This window comes from Pungitius pungitius, chromosome 7 (genome assembly GCF_949316345.1).
Source record: "Pungitius pungitius chromosome 7, fPunPun2.1, whole genome shotgun sequence".
NCBI lineage: Eukaryota > Metazoa > Chordata > Actinopteri > Perciformes > Gasterosteidae > Pungitius > Pungitius pungitius.
This window is the reverse complement of record NC_084906.1, coordinates 496,327-520,011: the sequence shown is the minus strand read 5'-3', so window position 1 is coordinate 520,011 and position 23,685 is coordinate 496,327. Positions and strand designations below refer to the sequence as shown.

The window sequence follows — 23,685 nt, the reverse complement described above, 5'->3', positions numbered from 1 at the left end:
AGAGGCCACGGGAAGGAGAAGCTGCAGTGGAGTCGAGCAGTGGAGTCGAGCAGTGGAGTCGAGCAGTGGAGTCGAGCAGTGGAGTCGAGCAGTGGAGGACGGCAAGACAGCGGACGAGCAGGCCGAGACGGATTGGGCACCTCACTGAGCAACCGGAAACTAGAAGAAAGGGCCGGACGGATCAGCAGCAGTGGCTGGTTGAATTTTAAACCTTTATTTAGCACTTTGTTCCAGCTGGACTTTTAATACAATTGTAGTTATTTATGGGTTTTTAGTTCATAATAAAATCCTCCTTTTAACCACGCTTTTAAGTCTTGTGATCCATGCTGTTCTTCCTCTGATGAACAAGAACCTGTTTTTATGGAGACCTAGACTCCGCAACTAGGTGGCGTTGCTGGTACCTTTTTTTTATATTTATCTTATTTTTTATTAGATTTTAAGTCTCCCGCCTCACAGGGCTGACTATTGTAGTTTCCAAATCCAACCAGGGTTATTCTTGGTGAACTTATCTCCAAAGACTTTTACATTGTTCTTCAAACTGTAAGGTTACTTAAAATGAAAATTGTGGCTGGTGTAATTTTCTTTTGTAGGGCCACTCATTTCAAACACTTATTTACAATGCGAGAATATGTTTTACAATATGCACAAATCTCTATAAGTCTAATTCTAAATATTTTTCTAAAATAATGTGCACAGAAAAAACAAGACTGAAAAAGATCAGGAAGCTAAAGACTCAACGCTGAAGCATTTAAACCCTTGCGGTCACGGGGATGAGCCACCGAGAGGTGTGTGGCAGTGGGCAGGACACCAGACATAAGTACCTGGCTCTCAAGTACAACACAGACAGGAGGAGGAAACAGAGGGCCACACACTGGGAGCAGAAAGGAAACCTGTTGCAGTGTGTCTAGGCAAGAAAGAAACCTCTTAAATTGATGGTTATTGATGCAATTTATTCTCCTTAACACTAAATCTGTTTCTTTGCCATGGCAAAATCCCAAAAGTTTGCAGGTTTCTAAAGAGAAGGACAGGAAATAAAGGGAACTTAAATAGAGTCCCTTTAATGTCATGTGAATCTGAGCAAAGTCTTTTTATAACAATGGAATCCATATAATGTATTTTATTCTGGTGCAATCCTCCTCTCTCGTTTGTGTCCAGGGAAAAAGACGTTTAAAAGACGTTTCAGAGCGAGGCACACGTTTCTCTGCATACAGTAGCTTTACTAATAGTCGTTGTCTGTGCAGTAACAGAGACATTGAACAGCCCCCATTGCTTCAGACGAGCGTTGATATAGTCGTTTGGAGTGAATCTGTTTTCACTTCATTTCTCCATAAGTTTTTTTTTGCTCTCCTTGTTCATGCTGCTTTACTGAAGACATCAAATCCCATTTTACTACTTATATAACACCCAGCATCCGTCATGTCTTACACGGCTGTGCTTGCTAAGAGATGACAAGACAAACAAATGTCAATGTTGAGTAAATTGATGGGATTGGTTCTGTTTTTTGCTGAGATGTGACAAGACAGTCAGACATCAACTAAAAGGTTACACGGTCAATCAGCCCAGAACGCGCCTGAGAGCTGCCACGACAACAAATCAGCAGTGTTGATGAGGGCTGGTGCTAGAGGCGCTTGTCTCTCTCTGTGTGTGTGTGTGTGTGTGTGTGTGTCATTTGCCATCAGAACGGATGTCTCTGCTGCCTGTCATTTTGATGCAGGCATACATCAGACTGTTTGCCATGATGCCCGGTGACAATAGCGGGACATGTTCTATCTAATTGCTTAACCGGTGGAGGGCAGGTACATTTTCTGCTGCCGGTAGTCATAGAAGAACGTGGCTTTAAAAGTTTCACAGTCATTGGTCCCATCTTTTCCAAGTGTAACGTGGCATGCCTGCCCACTCTTGTAGAAGTTCAGATAAAATGTGTTTCTGCTGTTTATCTATTCATTATGAGGATTGTACCTATTTAAGAACCTCGTAACCAGTATGTATCCATTTAATACTTAACAGAGTTAAGTGAGTGTTTCATGTCCTCAGACTCCCCGTCTGGGTCCTTGTAATCTCTCTGGCTTATTTTTGAGTGTGGCCTGCGAAGCAGACCAGCTTACTGCCTCTTATGCTTGAAATTATATAAATCAAATTCATAAACCTTTTTTTTTAACATGGTTTTCCAATGGAGTTCATTTTCAAATCCTCCTTAACTTCTTCAACTTTCACATTTTTCCGCTTTGCCAATCTTTCAGCTACAGACACCATTTAAACTTTAAAATGTGGACAAAAGTCTAAACTATTTTATAAAAAAATAGCTTGATGATATCTATTTTATTAGAGACACTGATTATGTTTCATTCGATTTTTGTCACTCTGCCCTCTAAGCAGTTTGTTAATGATGGCAGGTGTGCTGTGCCACACAGCTGTTCCGTATTAGCTGATAACTGCAGTCTGAAAGGACCTGATCTTAAGAAGGACATTTAGGAACCAGACAGGTAGGTGCAGTGTTGGGAAAGTTCACTTTCTAAATGAACTAGTTCAAAGTTCAGTTCATACATTTTTAGTTCAAACTTCAAAATATTTGAACTAAGTTCACAGTTCCAACTAGTTCAGTTCTCTTTTCCATAAGTTGCTGCAAGCTATTATTTTTCAAAATGATTGCCACAGCCCATTTAGAACCACAGACAGCAGTTATTTGATCAGTTTTAACACTGAAGCTATGCATCAGATTTCATCTTCTTATCCAACCAGGGTTTACATTAGCATTGAGGGGACATTGTTGCTTTAATGTTGCTGTCCTTTCACTACAGCTCATCCATATTAGCTGATTAGTGCAGTCTGACACGACCTGAAGGTATTCAGGTCTTACAGACATTTCAGAACCTCCTTTGCACCCCCCCGTTTTTAACCACCTTTCAAACACGGCCTTTTCCCCCCCACTCACAGATGTGGTTCTTCCCCCCCCAGCCATGTTTTCTTAATCTCCCCCTTACAGAAGACGCGCCCCCTCCCTTTCAACTATGCCTCTTCCCCCTTTAAGAGATAACCCCCCCCTCCTCCCCAAACTCTTCTCTTTTCAAACAAAACCCCCATAGTGGGAATTCTTAGTGTAATGTCTTTGACAAGGCCTATTAATTAATAACATCTAGTTTTGAAGGACAAATATTCTGTCTAAGGCGACATTGCTAAGCAGCACAGCACCGTGCTCCCTGCTACTACTAAAAGGACTACACAATATATATTTTTATTTTACTCAGCTTTTGTCGGCTTTCAGTTTCTGTATTTTCAGCAGTTTTTGGAAATTCGTATTGAGCTTCTGCTATGTACATTCTTTGCCATATATGTATTTTCAGCTTTTCTCATCTATGTATTTTCAACAAATGTTACATTTTTTATTTTATTCACTGAACACACATCCAACCTAGAATGATATAAATTAGTTAATCCAAGAAAAGTATTCCCAGGCCATTTTGTTGATGTGTATAATCTTTTGGCGCCAAAGATGATCGTCTACATCCAAGATTGACTACCAGCACTTTTTGTTTACCAGCACCTGCTGATACTCCCGTCTGTCCCATCCAATCTCCATCTACTGTAGTAATTCAGTACTCATAACTTCAACCATGCTTCAAAAACTTGCTTTAATGTCCAAATGAAGTCAAAACTAAATTCATATTTAGTAATCCCTTTTTGTTGTATTTGTATTTTTTTAGCAGATATGGATTGTCAGCTAGGTGACGGATGTTCCTAAAGCTCAAGATAATGAGGTAAATATTACACTCAGGTGACCATACCCTTTATTATCTGAGAATAGAAAATGTCTGTCTTCCTACATTATTCCAGGTGCTGAAGGATTCAGCCTGTCTATAAATGCCATGCAGCTTCTAACAGTTGGTGCACAGCGCCTGGCTGTCAGATTTGTTAAATTAGCTTCACTCTAGACAGTTCCAACTTTCTTCAGTTCCAAAGAGACAGCAAGAGCAGGCCGTCTGCCAGATCTCATTAAGCTCAAAGATATTCAGAGGGACAGGCTGGGACCAGCATCAGATCCTCTCTGATTTCATTTGTTTTCTTCAATCACGGCATGATGATCGCTTGTAGAAATGAAACCAAATGCGAGAGAAATGCTCCAATCACAGGTGTTGACAGGAAGTCATTTCTAACTCAGACAATAAACATGTGTCGCCATTTTCACACCATTCGACTCAAATGGAACACATTTTGATAGTAGCTCTTGTAGTGGAATATTTCAATAAAATGAGTTCATCATGAGTAATGTTTCATTAGATGAACCTAGAAACAAATCAGAGTCTTGATGAATTATCAAAGTTGCAAAAGTCCATTTATTGTTTGCAAGCAGGAGGCCAATTACACAAACACGTATTACGGTGCTCTGAGCTTTTATATACATATGTGAAATATTGCAAACCAAGGTTGAGATGGGAGTAACATAGTTCCTTTGTTCGAGCAGTTGTGTGAAAGTATGTTTGACTGGCCTCCCTTACACAGCTGCAAAGGAAACTATTGAATGACCCTGCTTTTCGCACATTACTTCAAAAGAAACAATACGCACTCTTAGTATACAACTATGTTATAACCGATTTTACCATTACACTCTTGGTAAACCAATAAGCAATTTACCTTCAACAAATGTGTCATCAGACGTTCACACCTGAAAACATCTGAAAAAGCTTCAGTCACATTTTATTTTTTACCTCACATTATGTGAACTAAAATAGCATCAATGATGTTGGCTGAGTAAGAACATCAGAATAAAAACAACATGCTGAACACATTTGATTTGTCTTTCAAGTGTTTGATCATGTAAACGGATCCCCAATCAAAAACGATGTGTGTTGTTCTGCACAAGAAGCTCTTTGAGAAGAGACGCGCAGCACAGTTATTATAATTGCCTTACCTGAGGGTAGCGTCAAGTGGACCAACTCAAACGATGCAGAAACACAGCACTTCCCAATTAAATTGAACACAGACCATGAACAAAGCTTTTACTGTGTGTGAGCGTGTTGTTGGGAAGAGAACAGAAGAGTGATTAAAACTGCTTGTTAAGGGCAGAAGGGTGACTCATCTGGCTCAAAGCAAAGCAAAATGTTGATTATTTAATAAATAGCCGGGAAATTTCAATTAATCATTTCATTGTTTAAATCTTTTGTTCTGAAACGTATACCAAAAATTAGCTTAAACTTAGTTAACTTCTAATGTATTTGCCCTTGTGATTGGCAGAAGGACAGTCTTAGATAGTGAGAACCAATTCCAGGATACATAAATATTAGGGCCGGGACTTTAGCGCGTTAATTACAATGTGAATTAAGATTAATTAATTACACAAAAAATAACACATTAAACATTTTTTACGCATTTTTACACTTATTTTTTGCACCGCGGAACGTTTCTCACTGGATGAGTTTCGGAGGACTGATTATACTGGAGCACCAACTAGCGTCCATGACGTCAGACAACAACAAACCACAGTGAACATGAACGAAGAAGCTGACGAGACCGTGTCGGGTGGCCCCGTGAATGGGAAATCTTATTATAATAAACACACGGATGGAAGCGTCGATAAGAGCGTGGTTGTGTGCAAGCTGTGCAACAAGGAATTCACATCGAGCCTCAAGTATCACCTCAACGCAACACAACTAGCAGCTAGCGTGGACGTACAAGGACCCACACCCAACCCACACTGCACCGGATGACTGGTTTAAGGACCAGGGTAACTAAGTCCACGTCTGAAAAAATAACCAATTTTCTAAATGTACTTGAAAGTATTGGTCTGCTTAAAAAAACATAGTTTACAGAAGGTCTACTTACCTATAGGCTACCTGAATTTCTGAAAGTACTATATTTCTAAACATGCTATTGCTACACTTGGCTGGAATTGGTTGAACAAAAATAAAAATCCATGTGAAAAAAATTACTTCTCACTATATATATATATATTTATGCAATTAAAATGCGATTAATTTTGATTAATTACAAAGCCTCTAATTAGATTAATATTTTTAATCGAGTCCCGGCCCTAATAATATATATATTATATATATATATATTGACCTTACATATATTTTTGTATAATAATTTTTTACCTATTTAAAAAAAATCTTTTCTGTGACATTTTTTGACCCTACATATTTTAACTTTTTTCACAATATTTTTTTTCCCATGACATGACTAGAATGATCTTAGATGGAGCAACCTACACGTGCCAAATGCCCCAAATTTCTGTACTTTCAACCTTATCTGGGTTCAACCCTCAAGGGACATGGTGGCTCTTCCTAAATCCTTTTTTAGTTTTGGGTAACTGACATTTATAAAAAATCCTAATGGGATATTGCCCCAGAGACGGATTGGTGCATCTTGGAGGATCAACCATGCTATTCATCCTTCCTGCATTGGTGAAGGCACAAGTGAGTTGAATTTGAATGTAACAGAGAATTGGAGGGTGGATGCACTAAAAAGGGTAAACAAATCTACACCCTGTGCCAGACTGTCAGTTTAAGGTTGTCCACAGGATGCCCTGAAGTAGACAAACATGTGATTGTCTTGAAAAATGCCCTCAGAGGCTGTAATAAGTTTCATGTCAGTGTGACCACTGAATGAGACACATCTGCTCATGACTCGAAACTAAAATGGTACGACTTGTGACTCGACTTGAGACTTGTTGGCTTTGACTTGTGACTCGACTTGAGACTTGTTGGCTTTGACTTGTGACTCGACTTGGGACTTGCTTCGTCTTTGACTCGACTTGACTCGAGGGCAATGACTTGATCCCACCTCTGCTAATAAGTGCTAAAGTGCTAAAAGGCTAAAGCAATTAACATCAAATTCAATTCGTCAGCAAAAGATTCTTCATCATTCTTGACCATGCCATCATAACTCAAGTGAACGCGCCTTGTGTTTTTGCATAACCCCTAGGGTTCACTTCTCTGAAACAACCGTGGGGACAATGCCCCCACTACTACCTCCGCGGTAGTGTGCTCAAGACTTGGCACGAGCGGGATTTGAACCCACTGGCGGTGCGCACAGAGGCTTCTGGGCTCTAGCTTGCACCCCTACACTACCAGTCCTGGTCACATTTGGGCAACTTTGATTCTCCTATTTAACCTTGAGCATGTGAGTTAAACTTTAAAATTCTTTTAAATGCAATTTCCACATCTGGGCTTGAACCCACAACCTTCAAGTGCAGTGCAGGGGCTTATGTCAGGAGCTCTTCCGATGTGCTACTTCACCACACACAAATCAGACCTTTGTTTGTTGTATTTAACCTTGAGATTGCTACTCAAACCTGAAGTAAAGCGAAAGGCTCAAAACCAAGACTGGGCTTGAACCTGCAACCTTCAAGTGCAGTGCAGGGGCTTATGTCAGCAGCTCTTCCGATGTGCTACTTCACCACACACTAATCAGCCCTTTGTTTGTTGTATTTAACCTTGAGCTTGCTACTCAAACCTGAAGAAAAGCCAAAGGCTAAAACCGAAGACTGGCCTTGAACCCACAACCTTCAAATGCAGGCTTGTGGCAGCAGCTCTTCCAATGTGCTAATTCACCACACACTAACCATCCCTTTGTTTGTTGTATTTAACCTTGAGATTGCTACTCAAACCAGAAGTAAAGCCAAAGGCTTGAACCCACAACATTCAAATGCAGTGCAGGCTTGTGGCAGCAACTCTTCCGCTGTGCTACTTCACCACACACTAACCAAAGATTTGTTTGTTGTATTTAACCTTGAGACTGCTACTCAAACCTCAAAACTCTTTCAAAGCAGAAGTGATGTCTGCATGAAGGGGCATGAACCCACAACCTCAGACAGCAGGTTGGAGCATGCAGCCCGTCAGTTGTTCCCTTGTGCTATTCAAGCACATGCCTCATTGTGTCCGTTTCTCATATTAGACCTTGGGATTGTTTACTAAACCTCAAAACTGTTTCAAAGTTTACAGTTTGAAGCCCTGACTGCAACCAAACCCTCCTTCTGAGAGAGCAGGTTTGAACTGAGGATCCTCCACACTTCAGCCTTCCTGCTATCTCCCTGCACTGTTCCACCACACACCTGTTGATGCTTTTGAATCCAACCTCAATTCTCATAGATTCTCAGGCTGGAATCCACAACACAACACACTTGTCTGCTGGAATTGGTTGAACAAAAATAAAAATCCATGTGAAAAAAATTACTTCTCACTGTTCTCAGGTCAAATATTTATGCAATTAAAATGCGATTAATTAACTACAAAGCCTCTAATTAATTAGATTAATATTTTTAATCGAGTCCCGGCCCTAATAAATATATATGATCTTCTCTAAACGTGTAATGCAAGAGGTTGAAATTGGTTGGTGTATTATTTATTCTTATCATTTAATTGACATTGTAAATCTGTCAAGGCTGAGATAATAACCACAATGGAGGCATGGAGGGCGTTATCAGGTAAGAATCATGTCTCTTGCAACTAAAGGACTAACTTTATGGAAGTACAATACCACAAAGTACTGAAGGTAGACTGCAGCCCCCTCCCATTTACCGAGTTGACCCTCAGGTCCAGACTTTATCTCTAAGCTCTAACAAAACCTACATCAACTTTTAAGACTGCCGTCATGTGGCGAGACGCCACCTTTGGTATTGTGAGAATTACAGAAAGCCTCCTCATGCATGCACGGTTGGTTCTGACAGACGAGAGGCTGCTCACGTCTTTTTTCATGCCCCACCCCAGCAGCAGTGCTGGACGCAATTTGTCACAACCTTGCTCGGACAGCCATAACCGAATGAGGGAGACGCAGACGGTTAACCAAAAAGAAAGTATTTATTATATTACAGCTCTTGGCAGGACAATCCCCACATGGTGGAGACAAGGTACAGAGTGATCAGCTGGGGGCAAGTTCTTCTTATTCTTTGGTGTTCATTGGCGGTTGGCAAATCATTTGAAGTATATTTTATCTCCTTGATTCCCCAATAGACCTGACAATGATCAGTCTGATGTTTTGCCTTACTTAGTGGGTGAAAAAGATTATTCCTCTGGACATTCCTGCATTTTTTAATCTTGTACAGATGCCTTCCAGTTTCCTGATCGGTACTCCTGCCACTGTATGTGAAAACGTTACAGATAAATTGCTTAGCCTCGGTTTTGCTGAATGAAACATGTAAACCTATATTCTTAAATGTTTGTTTGGCTAAATCTCCACCTGCTTCCCCTCCACACCAACGTGAGCTGGAACCCAGATGAAATGTGTAACTATGCCTCATATTTCCAACCTATACATTGAGGAATATTTCATTAATGATATCAGTACTGATAGATGATCTACCAGATCCTACGCTTGTACTGTAAGTGCTGAGAAACTATCAGATGCAATAACGGTGTTGTTTCTCTTCCATCTTATTTAGCCACTGTAGGGACAATAATATTGCCAATAGCCAATAGCAATGTGGTGTATATTGACACACTCTTTCCCTGATGCAGGTGTCACCCACCAAACTGTGTCACCTGCACACTCTGTTTCAGTATTATTAGGTTAGACTTCTCCTTCAATTCATGCTGTATATTAAAGTCAACCTTTGGAAATGGGAATAACCAGGGAGAAATTGAAACTGTAGGCCAATACTGTAATTGACATAACCCTATGTTTTCTGCCATTACATCACCTACCCACCAAAAGCGTATGAAATTTGATTATGTTCCCAGCAGCCTGTCAAAACACTTTTGGTAGTGTTTTGACCAGAAGTTTAATTGGTATTTTAGTGTTTGCTAAACATTCAATATCCTTCTGGCGCTATTCTATTTCTATAGGCAATGTTCTCTAAAAATACAAAAAAGGCACTATAGGTTCACCAACATAACATAACAATTGTGAAGTGCTGTTAAAGTAAACTGCAATTACCCAACCGTGTTACTGCTTGGCCAATGGCCCTGGGACAGCGGCAGCTAGATCAAATAGTTGTGCTAATATAAAGAACTGGTTATCAGACCAGGAACAAGTGTTTGATGTGCAGAGATGAGATGCATTATTACGGTAAATAAGCCTTTGCAATCAAGCTATTCCTACAGGCCCCTCTGGTTGAGCAGCCCACAGCAGTGTGTACCCTTAGGGTAATACAGTTGTTACACACATACATGCGTGCCCACTCGCACATACGTAAAGCATCAAGACATCTCTGTTGATCCTTTACACTACAAACAGCCGCCTGCTCTTCAAATGTCAGTTTTGGACATCATTTGTTTCTAATCATTAGCAGCATTCAATCTAGCTAACTTACTTTTCTTAGTTTTTTTTGTAGTTTAATGATGCTTGCATCAGTACAGAAGTTAAGATCAGAAGAAACATAATGCAGCATTGCAGCCCCAGAGGCACAGAAACACATCCTAGAGTCTGTAGGCGGGGCACGACAAAGCACACTGCTCTGGATTTTTGAAGCTCTTACGAATTTCCAATTAAATACCCACTAAAAACATCACATACTGGAAAACAGTGAAGTATTATGCATGGTTGAATGACATCCATTGTTGGTGCTACAGGAGGGAACATATAGAAACAAAATATAACATCGACAATTGTCACAACGTGCGGGTGTGAGAACAAGGACTCAGATGCAGGGAAAAAAGGACTTTAATAGTTAAAGTAAACTCAAAATCCAAAAGTTCAAGGCGAGGAAGGGAAAAACAACAAAGACGAGACGGGAACCTGGAAAAACAAATACAATAACTACATGGTGACACGACGCAACACGGCTAACATGCAACATGCAATGACATGACACGAGACAAGAGACTGACAGGGCTTACATACACAGGGGGGGGGGGGGGGGGGGGGCAGGTGATGGGACACAGGTGGGAACAATCATCGGCACGGCAGACAATCACAGGGGAAGACAGGGCAGGAAGTGAAGTTACCACAGGGACACAAGAGACATGAAACTACAAAATAAAACAAATAAGACAAGAACCCAAACCGTGACAAAAAAAGGTCAACATGGGCATAATATTCTGAGGTTATCATAGATGGAGTAATGAGCTAGAATGACGGGGAATTCACAATACTGATGATCACATTTCTTGCACAATAAAAGTAGAGTTTTGTTTCCATTTCCCATATTTCTAGGTGTGTATAAAAGCTCAGTAAAGTTTCAGTTAAGTGATTTGTGGCTGCTATAGAAACACTTGGCCGGTCCATTGAAACTGCTTTGAGAGATTCTGTCTTTATTTCAACTCGCAACAACTTCACCAGCTGCGTGAATCACAGCAAGCAGCTTCAGTGACCGTTTGTCTGACACAGTAAATCAACTTCTTATATCTTGATCATTCTGATTGGTTCCATCAGTCTACAAAATTTGCATTGATAGCCTTTATAGAATGTTAATGCCCTAGTTATGTTTATTCCACCACTAAAATGAATGATATTTTGGCCTCTGCTAAAAAAAAACTGAACACAAAAACATGAACACATTCATTTGATTTCTACTGTTTTCCGTTGGATTCCTTTTAGGGGCAATGTCAAACATTTGGTCTTTTACATTTGTCATTACTCCAAAATTAATCATTGCAATTAGTATTAAAGATACGGCAATCTAGAACATTGTTAGTCAATTAATTCAAAAGTCACAAACTCAAAGTCAAAAACTCACAGTGGAAATGAAAGCTGAATGCATGCGAAGGCTGTTTAGCTACTTCTTGTGCTGTATCATGCTGGTGCTTTTTACCTTAATAAGCAACAAAGCTTTAAAAAAAGTTAATCAAGCAAAAATTGAATTGTGAGAGAGTTGATGTATGGTTGACCAAATAAATGAGCAAGAACAGGAACAGAATATAAATGAAGACTTAGGAAAAAGGAGAAAAAGAACCATATCCGCATATTAAAATCATGTATTTATTGTGCTCCAGAAGAGTAATTACTATTTAACCAGAAAGAAAGACAAGTGACAAATAATCTACATTACAAAGGCCAGACCAGTTCACGTGGTGCCCCCTGTTTCCAAATGGCATTCAAAAGACAAATCTTCCTTTAGTTGTCAGACTGCTAGCAAAAACTTCTCAGGATGAATCTGAGGTTTGGTTGTTGCCGTTTCTGCTGCGTTTTGAGGTTACAAAATGGCACGTTGCATTACATTCATTCGCAGTGCTTGTTCCTCCCCTTCCGTGACCGTCCTGTACACCATGCCACAGGCTGACTGTCCACCATGCTCAGGGTTTAGTGTCTTCAGTTCTCACTTACCCTGCTAGACTGGCTCGTTAAAACATACTGGTGCTGGGATCAACAGAAATCACTGAAGAAATGCTACCTGGATTGGTTTTGGGGTTCCCCTCTTTGACTGATTGACAAACAGTACTGAAGGAAGGTGACACTGGATGGATATCAATCTGATCTCTGGGGCATCCTCACACTGTCACCTGCTGCTGTTTCTGGATGAGCGTGCTTACAAACACACAATCAAGAATTTCAAATTGAAGTCACGATTATGTCATGTGACTCATAACATATTCAAAATATTAAGATAATAACAGCATTAGGCACATTGAAGAAATGAACACTGATGGATAAAATGGTTACAACCCTCAGCTATTGACAGTGAAGTATGGTTTGAACTGAAGAATGAACAATAACAGGGATTTCCATGTAAATGCACTCATAACACTAAAAGTTGTGTGTTACACCAAACACACAATTATACACACTCCTAATGCATGCTGAACCCGTTCAGTGTGAGCACCGAGCATTAAGGAAACATTAGAATTTTCGTGGTCCAACAAACATGAATCTAGTCATTTATCAGAGAAAATTTGAAAAAAGTGTTAAAAAAGATGTGTGCATGTTTTTATGGTGTAGCAAATTCAGACAAGACTTCTGGTAAAATCATTGCCACAGCATATAAACAGTATAGCTACTTTTCATATTTGATTTTATTATCTGTTTATCCATGTTTTACTATAAATAGTTCTGAGTTGCGCTCAGCAACAGGAACATTAAGCCTTTAAAGTTTCCTGTGACCTGCCTAGAAACATCTCGGCAAGCTCGGTGTAAATGTCAATCCAACTAATGTTCTAGTGACAAGAATAAAGTCCTGGGAAAGCACTTGCTTATGGCATCCTAAAGCCATTTCCATCTTTTGTATTTCAATTTCATAATGCGTTTCAGATTTACTGCCTGGATTTTTTTTCAAAAATGTCTTTTTTTGTGATCCATTTTTTCCTATCGGCAATAATTTAGGGCATATCAAGGATTTTATCTGTTGTATGAGCGCAGGTCTAGGAGTGAAAAAAGTGTTAAAATTACTGTTAATTCCAACCTCCTTGAACAACCTTAATGCCATTGCTTGAAGGACTAATGTTTTAAGGTGAAATCTAAATAAAATGTCTCATTACTAATGGTATCCTGTGGAGTTTTAGGTCAAATTAGGTCATTAACCTGGTCTTTTAACAATGTTATGCAAAGCAGATGGGCTCTAATATTGCTGCTAAGGAGCAAATTCTGAAGTGGGAACATTGGAATCGTTATGTCAGCTCCCTTCTCTGTGTAACCAAGGATACAATAGATGGATGTGTTTTTGGTATTTGGTCACCGAATGCAACGTAGTACACAGGGTGACTGTTTAGCTTTGAAGTGGGACAATTTATTGAATACAATAACCATGAAAGTCCACTTCTGGGTTCTTTCTGGCCGAAAGATCAAATAAAGAGTGAAAGGACTTTCACCCGGGAGACCGCTCTTTTTCGCTTGTTTCGTAATATTGTTGAGCGAGGCTACATAAAAAAGTCGGCTATTATTCATTCACTCTGGTTACTTTGTTACATATTTTATTTTAACAGGAACCATTTCGTTTTTTCGAACTTTACGCAACTACTTTTGCTGGGAAAACCAGCCCTGCCCTTAACGATATCCATGGGGCATGTGTGTCTAAGTTTGTGCAAGGCTGACATGAAAACGTGTTTATGGATAATAATCAGTGACATCCAAAACATCAAATTTTAAGACGTGAAAAAGAATCCTAGCAACGGGTTGGTATATCTTTTTTAAATGGGGCAATGTGCTATGACTCTTGTGTCAAAGGCTACTTGTAATGTGCTGGCCCCTTGAATTGCAATATGTCTTCTTTTTTATTTTAACTCTGAACTTTGACTGCTGCCTGCAAAAGGTGCTACATGAATACATTTTGATTGATTTTATGGAATGAATCAACTAGCATGCTAGCTATACTGTCTTCCAATGCACCACTAGTATCACTACATGTGCTTCACTGTCATTAAAGGTGTGGGGGGGCAGGGGGTGAGTGTTGTTCTTTAGATAGCTATGGCTTCAGTCTGTCTCAATTTATACAGCTAGCTCGAGATCTAATCCAGCTCTTTGTTCTTGCCAGCTTATTAAAGTTTTTAGGAGAAAGTAGATTAGCTATATGTCTATATGTAAGCCTGAGTTTCTCTTTATGGGTGTGAAGGTCATCCAATGCTTTTGCTTGATGTTCCATGTTTTTTGCCTCAGTTCCCACACATCTTGTCAGTTAGGCATGATACAGCGGTTTGATGCAATTTGCAAGTCATTGCAAGCACACACTCTGAAACTTTTGAGTCATCTTTTCTAGTTTTACATCCTCAAAACAAGCGTTACCATGTTTTCACCACGCATGTTAAATCTTGTTAGCAGTTGTCACAATACATTTCAATTTTTGATCTCAAATATGTCAGTTGTTGACCAGCACTAACGCTACAGTTGGCTTGCAGGTATCAGCCATCAATCCTCAATTATTAACTACTCAGTAAGGATTGTTTACTCATAATAACATGTTTAATTCAATGGATGCCCACTGCTTTGCCCCAGGTTATTTCAGTGCAATGCTTGAAATATTGCAGGTGTCTGCACACATATATTAATTTTCACATGTATGTGGGCGATCACAAATGCTGGAAAAGCCAATGGCCTGTTGATACAATGTCACAGACCTACAGTATGGGTAGTCCCAGTATTCTGGAATTCACACACTCTTGATGTTGTTGGCTTCCTTTATAGAGAAGGATATTAAAAATGGCCCACGAGGATGATGTGTGATAATGGAATCCTCCTTTTGTTGAAATCCCAGATCAAGGCTTGGTAGTTTATTTCATCCATCTATAGCTCACAAATGTAATTAGTTTACTCAATATAAAGCTTATCCCAAAAAGCAACACTCTTATGAAAGACTCGATTTTATTCCCCTAACAGCCTGTCTGCCGCAGTGTTATATTGGGTAACAGTAGTCTGTGCTCATTATTTTGAATGACTGCACAGTCCTGTAAGGGAGCCAAAAGGGGCCAGATTTATTCTCACAACAGAGCCCTCCAAACATCTACACTTTAGTGAAAGGAAAACAAGCCTTTCAGCTTACCAAGTAGCATTGATGCGCCAGCAATCAGACTTTTGTATTTGTCTCAGCACAATGGCTCTGCCATCTAGGGCATATATCCCTAATTTACTGCAACGACTCTAATGACTAACAACAACAACTGGATTTCAACTGCTTTGCTGTTGCACCGAAGCCTCACTGACCGCACGATGCTGGCCGCGGCAGACTTAAGGCGCTCTGGATGCAAAGGTAAATGACTATTGGCTAAAGAGCCCTGTCCGCTCAGTGGAAAGATGAGAAAGTAGAGAGGACTTTAAATAGAGATTGTGACCAAAAGAAGAAAGGTAGTAGCTATCTCAAGTTGGGTAAAGAGGGACAACAGATTTCTCAGCTGCTAAAGAAAACCTTTTTTCTTTCTTACTATAAGACAATGTGCATCTAAAAATCATAAACCTTGGCTATTGATAAAAAACTAGATAGAAAGTATCCCGTTTGAATGCATCCATTTCTCTACCTGTTGTGCTATCCAGAGAATTCCACCCAACATGATCTGTCTGTGCTTGGCCTTTGACTTGTAGAAGTTCTGTAATGGCGTTTATGTTTAAATTGCTCTACAGAACCTGGCTGGATGAAGCAAAATAAAAGCTATAATATAGCAAAATAATTTCTTCTACTACCTTTACCATATTGCTTTCATTTCAATAAGTACAGTGTGTCACTCAATCAACACTCCTTCCAGATGAAGAAAAAAAGAATGAGTGCAATGGAACTAACAGTGCAGGTAATTGTTCCTATATGGCAGAGTGGTAAAATAGTGGTAGAATAGCAGATAACTTTGATCTCAACTGAAGGTGTGATAAATTTGATTAATGCAGCGTGATGTAATTTACCATCATCAAAAAGTAGTACCAACACAGAGTACAACACTAGTCTGCATATGCCCAGCTCCACTCCAGCTATATTATGTTATGCAAGAAAGTTGGAGCACATTCCCAGTACCTCCCCTTTCGGTTTCCAGCTCCAGCCACAACATCCGCAACCTGGGACTGCGTTTCCTGTGGTCCTGCAAAGGTGTGTTTTCCCGTAATCCAATTAGGGAATTGATTTAAAATTGTTCCAATGCAAAGTAGAGGGGAAAAAGGATTCTTAATAATGATGTAATAAGCAGGGCAGCCATGAAGCAGTTAAATTGTCATGCGGATCGTGCTAAAATATCCATTATCCTTTGTCGCCCAGCTTTTTGTGTTGAAGTTGAAACTGCAAGAGCCAGAAGGTGGATCAGCCGATTCCCACTGGTTCAGGTTTGCAGTATAGATGCCCCACACCCACACCCTAAGAGAAGAGGTCTGAACAGCCTGGTGTTTGGTGTACCGTTCTAGATATGTAAATAGCTTCTATACAATAACATTGTTCCCGATCCTCAAAAATAAATGGATGAAACATCTCACATTTTTTTCCTCTTAATGGTTCCATTGTGCATACAGGTTTCCTTTTTTCCATTGACGTTTCCATCCTTCTTTTGTTCTATTCAACAATTGTTTCTGCTGTATCTTACATAGTCTCCATTTAAGAATTGATCACATACCTAAATGGGTTTGCACCTTATCTACTCCGTGCCACACAAACAGAGGAATCTGCTCGTCGATGCCCAAAGAAAACAATATGTTTTCTTTCTTTTACAAAGTGCTCCGCTCTTCTTAACTCCGAGGCAGGTTTGATGCTTGGTTCTGCTTCCAGATAGCACTGTCAGGCAGTCGTTTGTCAAAAGCCTCCAAGGCCATTTCTGTCGCTAGAAAAAAAGCAGTTTACCGTACCTGTTTGGCTGAAATATTAGAAACAAAATAATAATAAACAAGATCCTTCGCGGTTTTAGCTATTGAAGTTGTTTTTCTCCTTGTTTGTACTTTTTTATTCCTGTCTTTATTTTTCTACAAAAACATGATGGTTATTCTTTTTTTCCTTCTGGTCCAAACCTCAAAAGAAATCCCTCAACTATATTCCCTCAGGTATTAACAGGGTGAACAATCCCAGTGTCACTCCAGGCTGACACATCGCTGGTTGTCACTTGGTTGGCCGCAGTGAGTCCTGCCTGCTAGGGTGCATCCACGAGGCTATACCCGGGTAGTGGAATGTGGGTGCGGATGGGTTAGGGTGTTATTTTGCCCGCTGCTGGGGAAGGTGTTGAAAGAGTGGATGGAGGTGAGCCCCCCCATGGTGCTGGGGATCATGGTTATGGTGTTTGGCGTCATGAGCGGGATGTCGTCCGGTGAGCGCCTCATGGCCAGAGTGTAGTCCGGCGGACAGGCAGTCCTCAGCACCATATCGTGCGGATGCAGAGAGTCACCCACCCCCCTGCAGTCCAGGCCCGAGTGTTGCTTCATCTGCAGGGACATGATCTCCTCTTCCTGAGTGTGAGCCAGGTCATTGGTGGCACTCCGCTGGGGGCTGCAGCGCCTGTGGACGTCATGCCGGCGCTTGTCTTTCTTGTAGTAAAGGGCAGCAAAGGCCAGAATGTTGAGGAAAAGCAGGGAAGCTCCAACAGCGATGGTCACCGACAGTTCAGTGGAGTAGTCACGCTGGTCCACCAGATGGGGCTGGATGTGGCTGTCCTGGGTCTCCGTGGGGAACGGGGTCGGGTTGGGGCGTTTGGTTACCAGAACCTTGGTCTTCGGGGTGCGGTTGGTGGCTTCAGGTGGAGGGATCTGAAGGAGGGATAAACATTAAGACTATTATGATCAGGTGTGACATAAGTCCAAGTTCTATGTGGTAGCGCCCGTTTTCTCTCTGCTTAGGTGCCGAAATGGATGCTAAAAATCAATTATTGGTCTTTAAACCTAAATGAAGAAGAATGATAAAACTCTTCATCAATAGATCTCAAAGTAACAGAGGCAGCACCATGTTTATGTTTCTCTCTTTCTGTATGGACCTCTTGGATTTGGTACATGTTATATATATTTTTTATAGCAAACTTTTCTTCACAAAATGTTGAACTATAACTATAAAAATATTCGTTAACACCCTTTTTTCACGAGACGAGACGAAAACCGATCTGTTTTGTGGTGACGGCAGCCAGCGTTTTGAGACACGCGCACGTCAACTAGTCCACGCGTCACATCTCGAGAAGACTGTTAAACCGTCCCGCCATCGAACGTTCGTTACTAAGCAACAAAGAACGCACAAGCACACGTGACAGGTGGAGGCTTTTGATGGAGCTGCTCAGTGCAGGTGGAGGAAAAATTAAGAGGAGGGAAAGAGAAAGAAAAGACTGTTCAATACAAAGTGGGGGTCCAGTTGAGAATGTCTGGTTCATGATCCAGCCCAAAAAAATAATGTATTGCACCCATTGTAGGAGGGTTGAGGGGTCTCTTAACCTAAAGGACCATGAGGTTTCCTTTGGTCGGGTCAGAAGCATCAAACACAGTGTTGTGTTTAGGTTCCTGGTTCTCATGAAGTCGGCGGAGCTTTACATCTTTGCAAATGTGTTAAATATCCTATCAAATAAATGCTTTATTTATATATGCTACTTGTTAAAAGCCAAAGCCTTTTTGACCCGCGGGTCTGGCTGACCGTTGCCCCCCCGGCCCGACATGCAAGGAGATGCGAAGGCCCGTTCATCGCTGCTCGCAGCTTTACTTCATCGTGCACTTGTATCAGGCCTTACAAGGGGCGTGAAGCATTGTAAACACTAAGGAATATTACTTTGGATGTACTACTACAAAACCTTCTTTTCTAATCACGATTCAGGATGAAATATAGAAGCTAACCTTTGTTGTGGTGGGTATTAGCTGAGTGACGTCGTTGAGGCTATGCAGATGAGGAACCAGCTCCAACCATAAGTTGACCTGAGTAGTGGAGAGAAAATGAGAAAATGAGAACATGTAACATCTTCCATTTCAAAAAGATTAATTTCACAACATCTTGAAATGCTTTCAAACAGCAGCGGCTGTTGGACTTTTTATTGGTAGGGCCAGACAGTTCCAGCAAACTAACATAGCATTATACAATGTAAAAAACGCTATCAAACACGCAATAATATTATAATATATCATAATGAGGACATCTCAATAGATGTTTTATAATAAAAGGTAATATATTTTAATTAGTGCTGTCAATTCCCACCGATCGATGCAATTAATGTGGCAGAGATTCATACGATAAAACAATTTCATGCAGTTAACGCAATTTTGTTAACTTTCGGTGTGCCGGAAATAAACACCCAGTAAACAACAGCAACAACAGCTGCAGTCGGTTAGATTGGAGAGAGCGAGGTGGTAGTTCAAGATGGAGAAAGCTTTTTGCATTTCAAGTAAAACAAAGAGGCGTGACATACAGCGGAGAATGTACAGAGGAATCGGACCACTTTACGCACCGCCAGCACCACTTTAAATGCAATCAATGATACATTATTCTTTCATCTTCTTGTCTACCATGAGCAGAACATGGTCTGATGAGCACCACCACTGTGACCCTAACAGACAGTGGCAAACTGCATAAAGAGAGAGTCGCTGTTCCACCTGTTCTACCTTCTAATGTCTGTAGATGTGCATGTTGTACTTTCTATTTAAGTCTTTAAATCTGGACAGTGTACGGCTATCATTACCATTATTACTTCTTTTTGTTTAAAAGCTCTCTGAGGCAATTTTGGATTATACAGAATAAAATGAATTGAATTTTTAGAAGAGGCCTGATTAACCTACTATTAAGTTCAGAAGGCTGATATGATCAATTTAAAGGTTGATAACCAATAAGAATACAAGAAAAGGATCCAGTCCTCAAGTGGCTGTTGTAGTTAAAATGGGAGCAAAGGACAAAGAAAAATATCGCTGTAGGGAGGACGTCTCGCTAAATAGATTCAAACAAATAATAGAGACTTCAAAGCCTACGGACTTTCACACAGGTATTTGCTGTTTGATTCCAGTGTGAAAGGTAATTTGAGCGATGCCTGTATCATACAGTCACATCTGCATATAACCTAACCAAGTAGTTGTGATGCAACCCTCATCTTTAACTACCTGTTTTTACTGTGTCATAGTGATGGTTTAGTTTGCACTATATGATGCACTAGAATGGTTATAATAACAACAGCTGATGGTTGGGTTGTGCAAAACCTGTGTGTCCCGCTCTAACACAGCTATTATAACGGTAACCAAGCAATACCTTGTTGGCACGGTAGTGCTCTTTGACCCGGGGTTTCAGGCCAATGTGTAAGTAAAGTTGGTCCTTCTGGTTGTAGCGTGTCCATGCCACCTCCTCAAAGCGATTGGGCTTGGTGTGGATGAACTTTGTGTCTTGTGGAACAGGCTGGTTTGGATCCCTGACAAAAAGAGTAAAGAATTTTTAGAGTGTCAAGATCTGCTGTCGTTTTGTTTTCCAGATCTATGCACACATGTATTGATAACAATGTAGAATATATGTAATAATAATAAGATATTTAAACTTGATTCATACATAAAAAATAGGTATAAAACATAAGCTTCAATGGTTACTATAAACCAATCTAAGAAGTAGGTACTTCTTTAGCAGATTAGCAGATGGTATATGAATTTATACCATCTGCTAATGAATATATACCATCTAACATCAACACACAAATTAACTACATTATGAATGCAGGTCGTCACACCATATGAACTTCAGTATATGCTTCAGGAGCACATTCCACAGGGGATTCTGTGTTAAAAAGACCCCCTTACACGTAATGTGAATAGAAGCGAGCTGGCCATGTGAGCTATGGAGGCCCATTCACACCCACTGAGAGCCTTATTGTGTGAGAGTGGCATATGGAGCCAGCCAGAACTCATCAGGAACACGCTTAACTATTCAAATTGGCGGCATAAATCTCCCAGGTACCCTGCATTTAATGTCAATTTGGAGTTATATATGTAGATCATTAGGCCTTTTTCTCATCCCCTCAAGCTACTGGGCAGTGCCCAGAAAAAGCTAATGTCCCACATTACACTCCCCAAAAACAATTAGTGGCCATGACTACATGCTCTAGGGCACCAAGAAACAGAAGGGGGGGGGGGGGGATTTTAATTTTGTCCTATCGAGTTTGTTACTCCTCAGGCCAATTCCATCGGTCCACGGAATAACACACAACACACAGAAAGGGAGTTGAGCCACGTCTTTAGGTTCCTCATACCCCGTTTTGGCAAAGTTTGTCCAGTAAGTCATGACCACAGCGCTGAGCATCACGTCGTTCTTGGAGAAGTTGCAGGGAAACAGCTCTGTTGGACCAATCATGGGCAGCCCGAACACATACGGGATCTCATCTCCATGTGCTGCGTCCGCCCACTGTGGGACCTGATGTAAGCAATCAGATCAGATGTTATTTTAAACACAACACTACACACATGGGATCATCTTAGAGGTTGAACCAGTGACTCTTCCTGCTGTCCTCGTACAGTTCCATCAACTCTCAGTCATTCGGCGCCTTTGTTTGAAGTGCCAACATTGTCCCCACATCTAATAAGGACGTTTTCTAAATCACGCTCTGTTAGGGAATCAGTGGTGGCCGCCTTCATGTTAAGAAACAACCAGAAGCAGATTTCAACCCAGGTCAAATGTGGTGCAATTCTATACAAGACCAGTAGTAAAGGGATGCTGCTCAACATGGTGGAAACTGAGGGACAGACGTAACCACGGGAAGTTACTATATTACAACCTCAGAGAAAATAGAATGAACTCAGTGCACAACCTGAGTGGGTAAACACAAACTGCTTGAGTCAGCTGATCAGGTGCAGCTGTACAAAACTACCTTAATCAGTTCAACTTAGAGTTAATAAATTAGAGCACATCTACAATAGGTAGGATTTTTATAATAAAATAAAATATATTTATATTAATCTTACTTTTCAAAAATATCCGTCTGATCTTAGATTATGAATCACAATGTTGTTTGAGCAGTAACTGAGTCTTTCCAAGGCGTAACATGACCCACCTGCTCCGTCTGACAGTGGTGGTAAAAGGCATAGAAGTAGGTCGGGGAGCCGAAGCTGGAGTGCAGGTCTGCTGTGGCTACAGCCGGCGCTACCCACTGGTGATCAGTGAACAGGGCCAGCAGTGTTTTCCGTCGCGTCTCTGGGTTGTGCCGGTCGGCCCAGTCTGTGTACATGAACTTGATGGTCTCCCGGAGAATGTCTTTTCCCTCTGGGTAGCCGTACAGGTCATCCACAAAGCTGGACACGGCGTAGTCAAAGTCGTTTGCCTGAACGCCGTTTTCATTGTCCACAATAAGCTCCACAAATTTAAGGCCTTCGCCCTGATTAACTCCCATCATGATATCGTAGTTGAGGAACTCACCTTTAAAGAGATGTTACACAGTGTTATAAGTACATAAGTAACAGTAGGTAAGAAGATTGTAAGAAATCGCTGTCTTTAGCAAAGTTAATTTGTACCTTGCTCCATGAGTATCTGGGGGTCATCAGGTATAACATCTCCATCAATAACAGGTCCAAAGGCAATGTGGTAGCGGGCTGGCTGGATGTCTTGTTCTACGAGCTCCTTGTAATGTTTCCTCTGAAGGCACCCAACTAACTCCACCGTGTCCTCCAGGTTACAGCCCACCTTACGGGCCAGGATCCGGGCGTATTTGGCTGGCTGGAAACTGACAGCCCAGCTGGAGAGAGCGGTCCCGCTCTGAGCGATGGCCCTCTGGAACAACCCTGGAGAGAAAACCAGCAGAGCAGGAAACCAAGAAAAATGCTGTTATTATATAAAAAACACCCAGATTTGAGGAGTTTCATTTGATTGATTAGCATACCGATGTCCCCCAGTGCTCTGTAATGGACAAATTAAATCGGTGTTTTGGCAATGGCAATGAAACTGGACAGGACAGATATACAGCACTTATAATGCATAATATATTTGACATCTAGCTCTGATTGGACTGTTTTAAGGACTTACATTTTGCAGTGAATATCTTTATCCAAAACTGCTTGGGGTTCAGGAATTAACACATGTATTGTCATGATTCACAGCTGGGTGAGGACTTAAACACAGAGAGACACTGGAGATCAGATTTAACTTAATTTAACAAAAACAAAACTCAGACCGGGAGAGAGAAAAAATCCACAAAGGGGCAGTCACAGTCATTAATGGAGATACAGCAAATACTCATGAGAGACACACAAGGGAACGAATAATGAGTGACATCTGACAACCTTAGCGGGGACCACAGGGAGTGGGTGAGTGGGGTGATGAGGCAGCTGGAGGCAGCTGGGTGGAAGGGGCAGCTGAGAATAGGAGATGTGCAAAGACACACAGACACGAGGCTAACAAGACGTTGTGTGTGTGGCTGAAACTAAAATGTTGGGTTTCCTCTGAACCAAGTACACATGAGGTTGGACAACCCTGCAGCACACACCCGGTACACATTCACTAACTCA

General features: G+C 41.0%; 1 protein-coding gene across 3 annotated transcripts in view; it reads right to left on the bottom strand.

Annotated features, from left to right (window-relative positions):
- Positions 1-11,831: 11,831 nt before the first annotated feature.
- nlgn1 (neuroligin 1) overlaps positions 11,832-23,685 on the bottom strand; it is a 187,816-nt gene continuing 175,962 nt past the window's right edge. For all 3 annotated transcript variants that reach the window (XM_037468705.2, XM_037468707.2, XM_037468709.2), the window contains 6 exons: positions 22,696-22,962; positions 22,239-22,600; positions 21,441-21,601; positions 20,456-20,612; positions 19,063-19,140; positions 11,832-18,000 (listed from right to left, as the gene is read on the bottom strand). In XM_037468705.2, the coding sequence (XP_037324602.2) occupies positions 17,410-18,000; positions 19,063-19,140; positions 20,456-20,612; positions 21,441-21,601; positions 22,239-22,600; positions 22,696-22,962 (1,616 nt within the window). In that variant the 3' untranslated portion in view covers positions 11,832-17,409. The remainder of the gene's footprint in view (positions 18,001-19,062; positions 19,141-20,455; positions 20,613-21,440; positions 21,602-22,238; positions 22,601-22,695; positions 22,963-23,685) is intronic.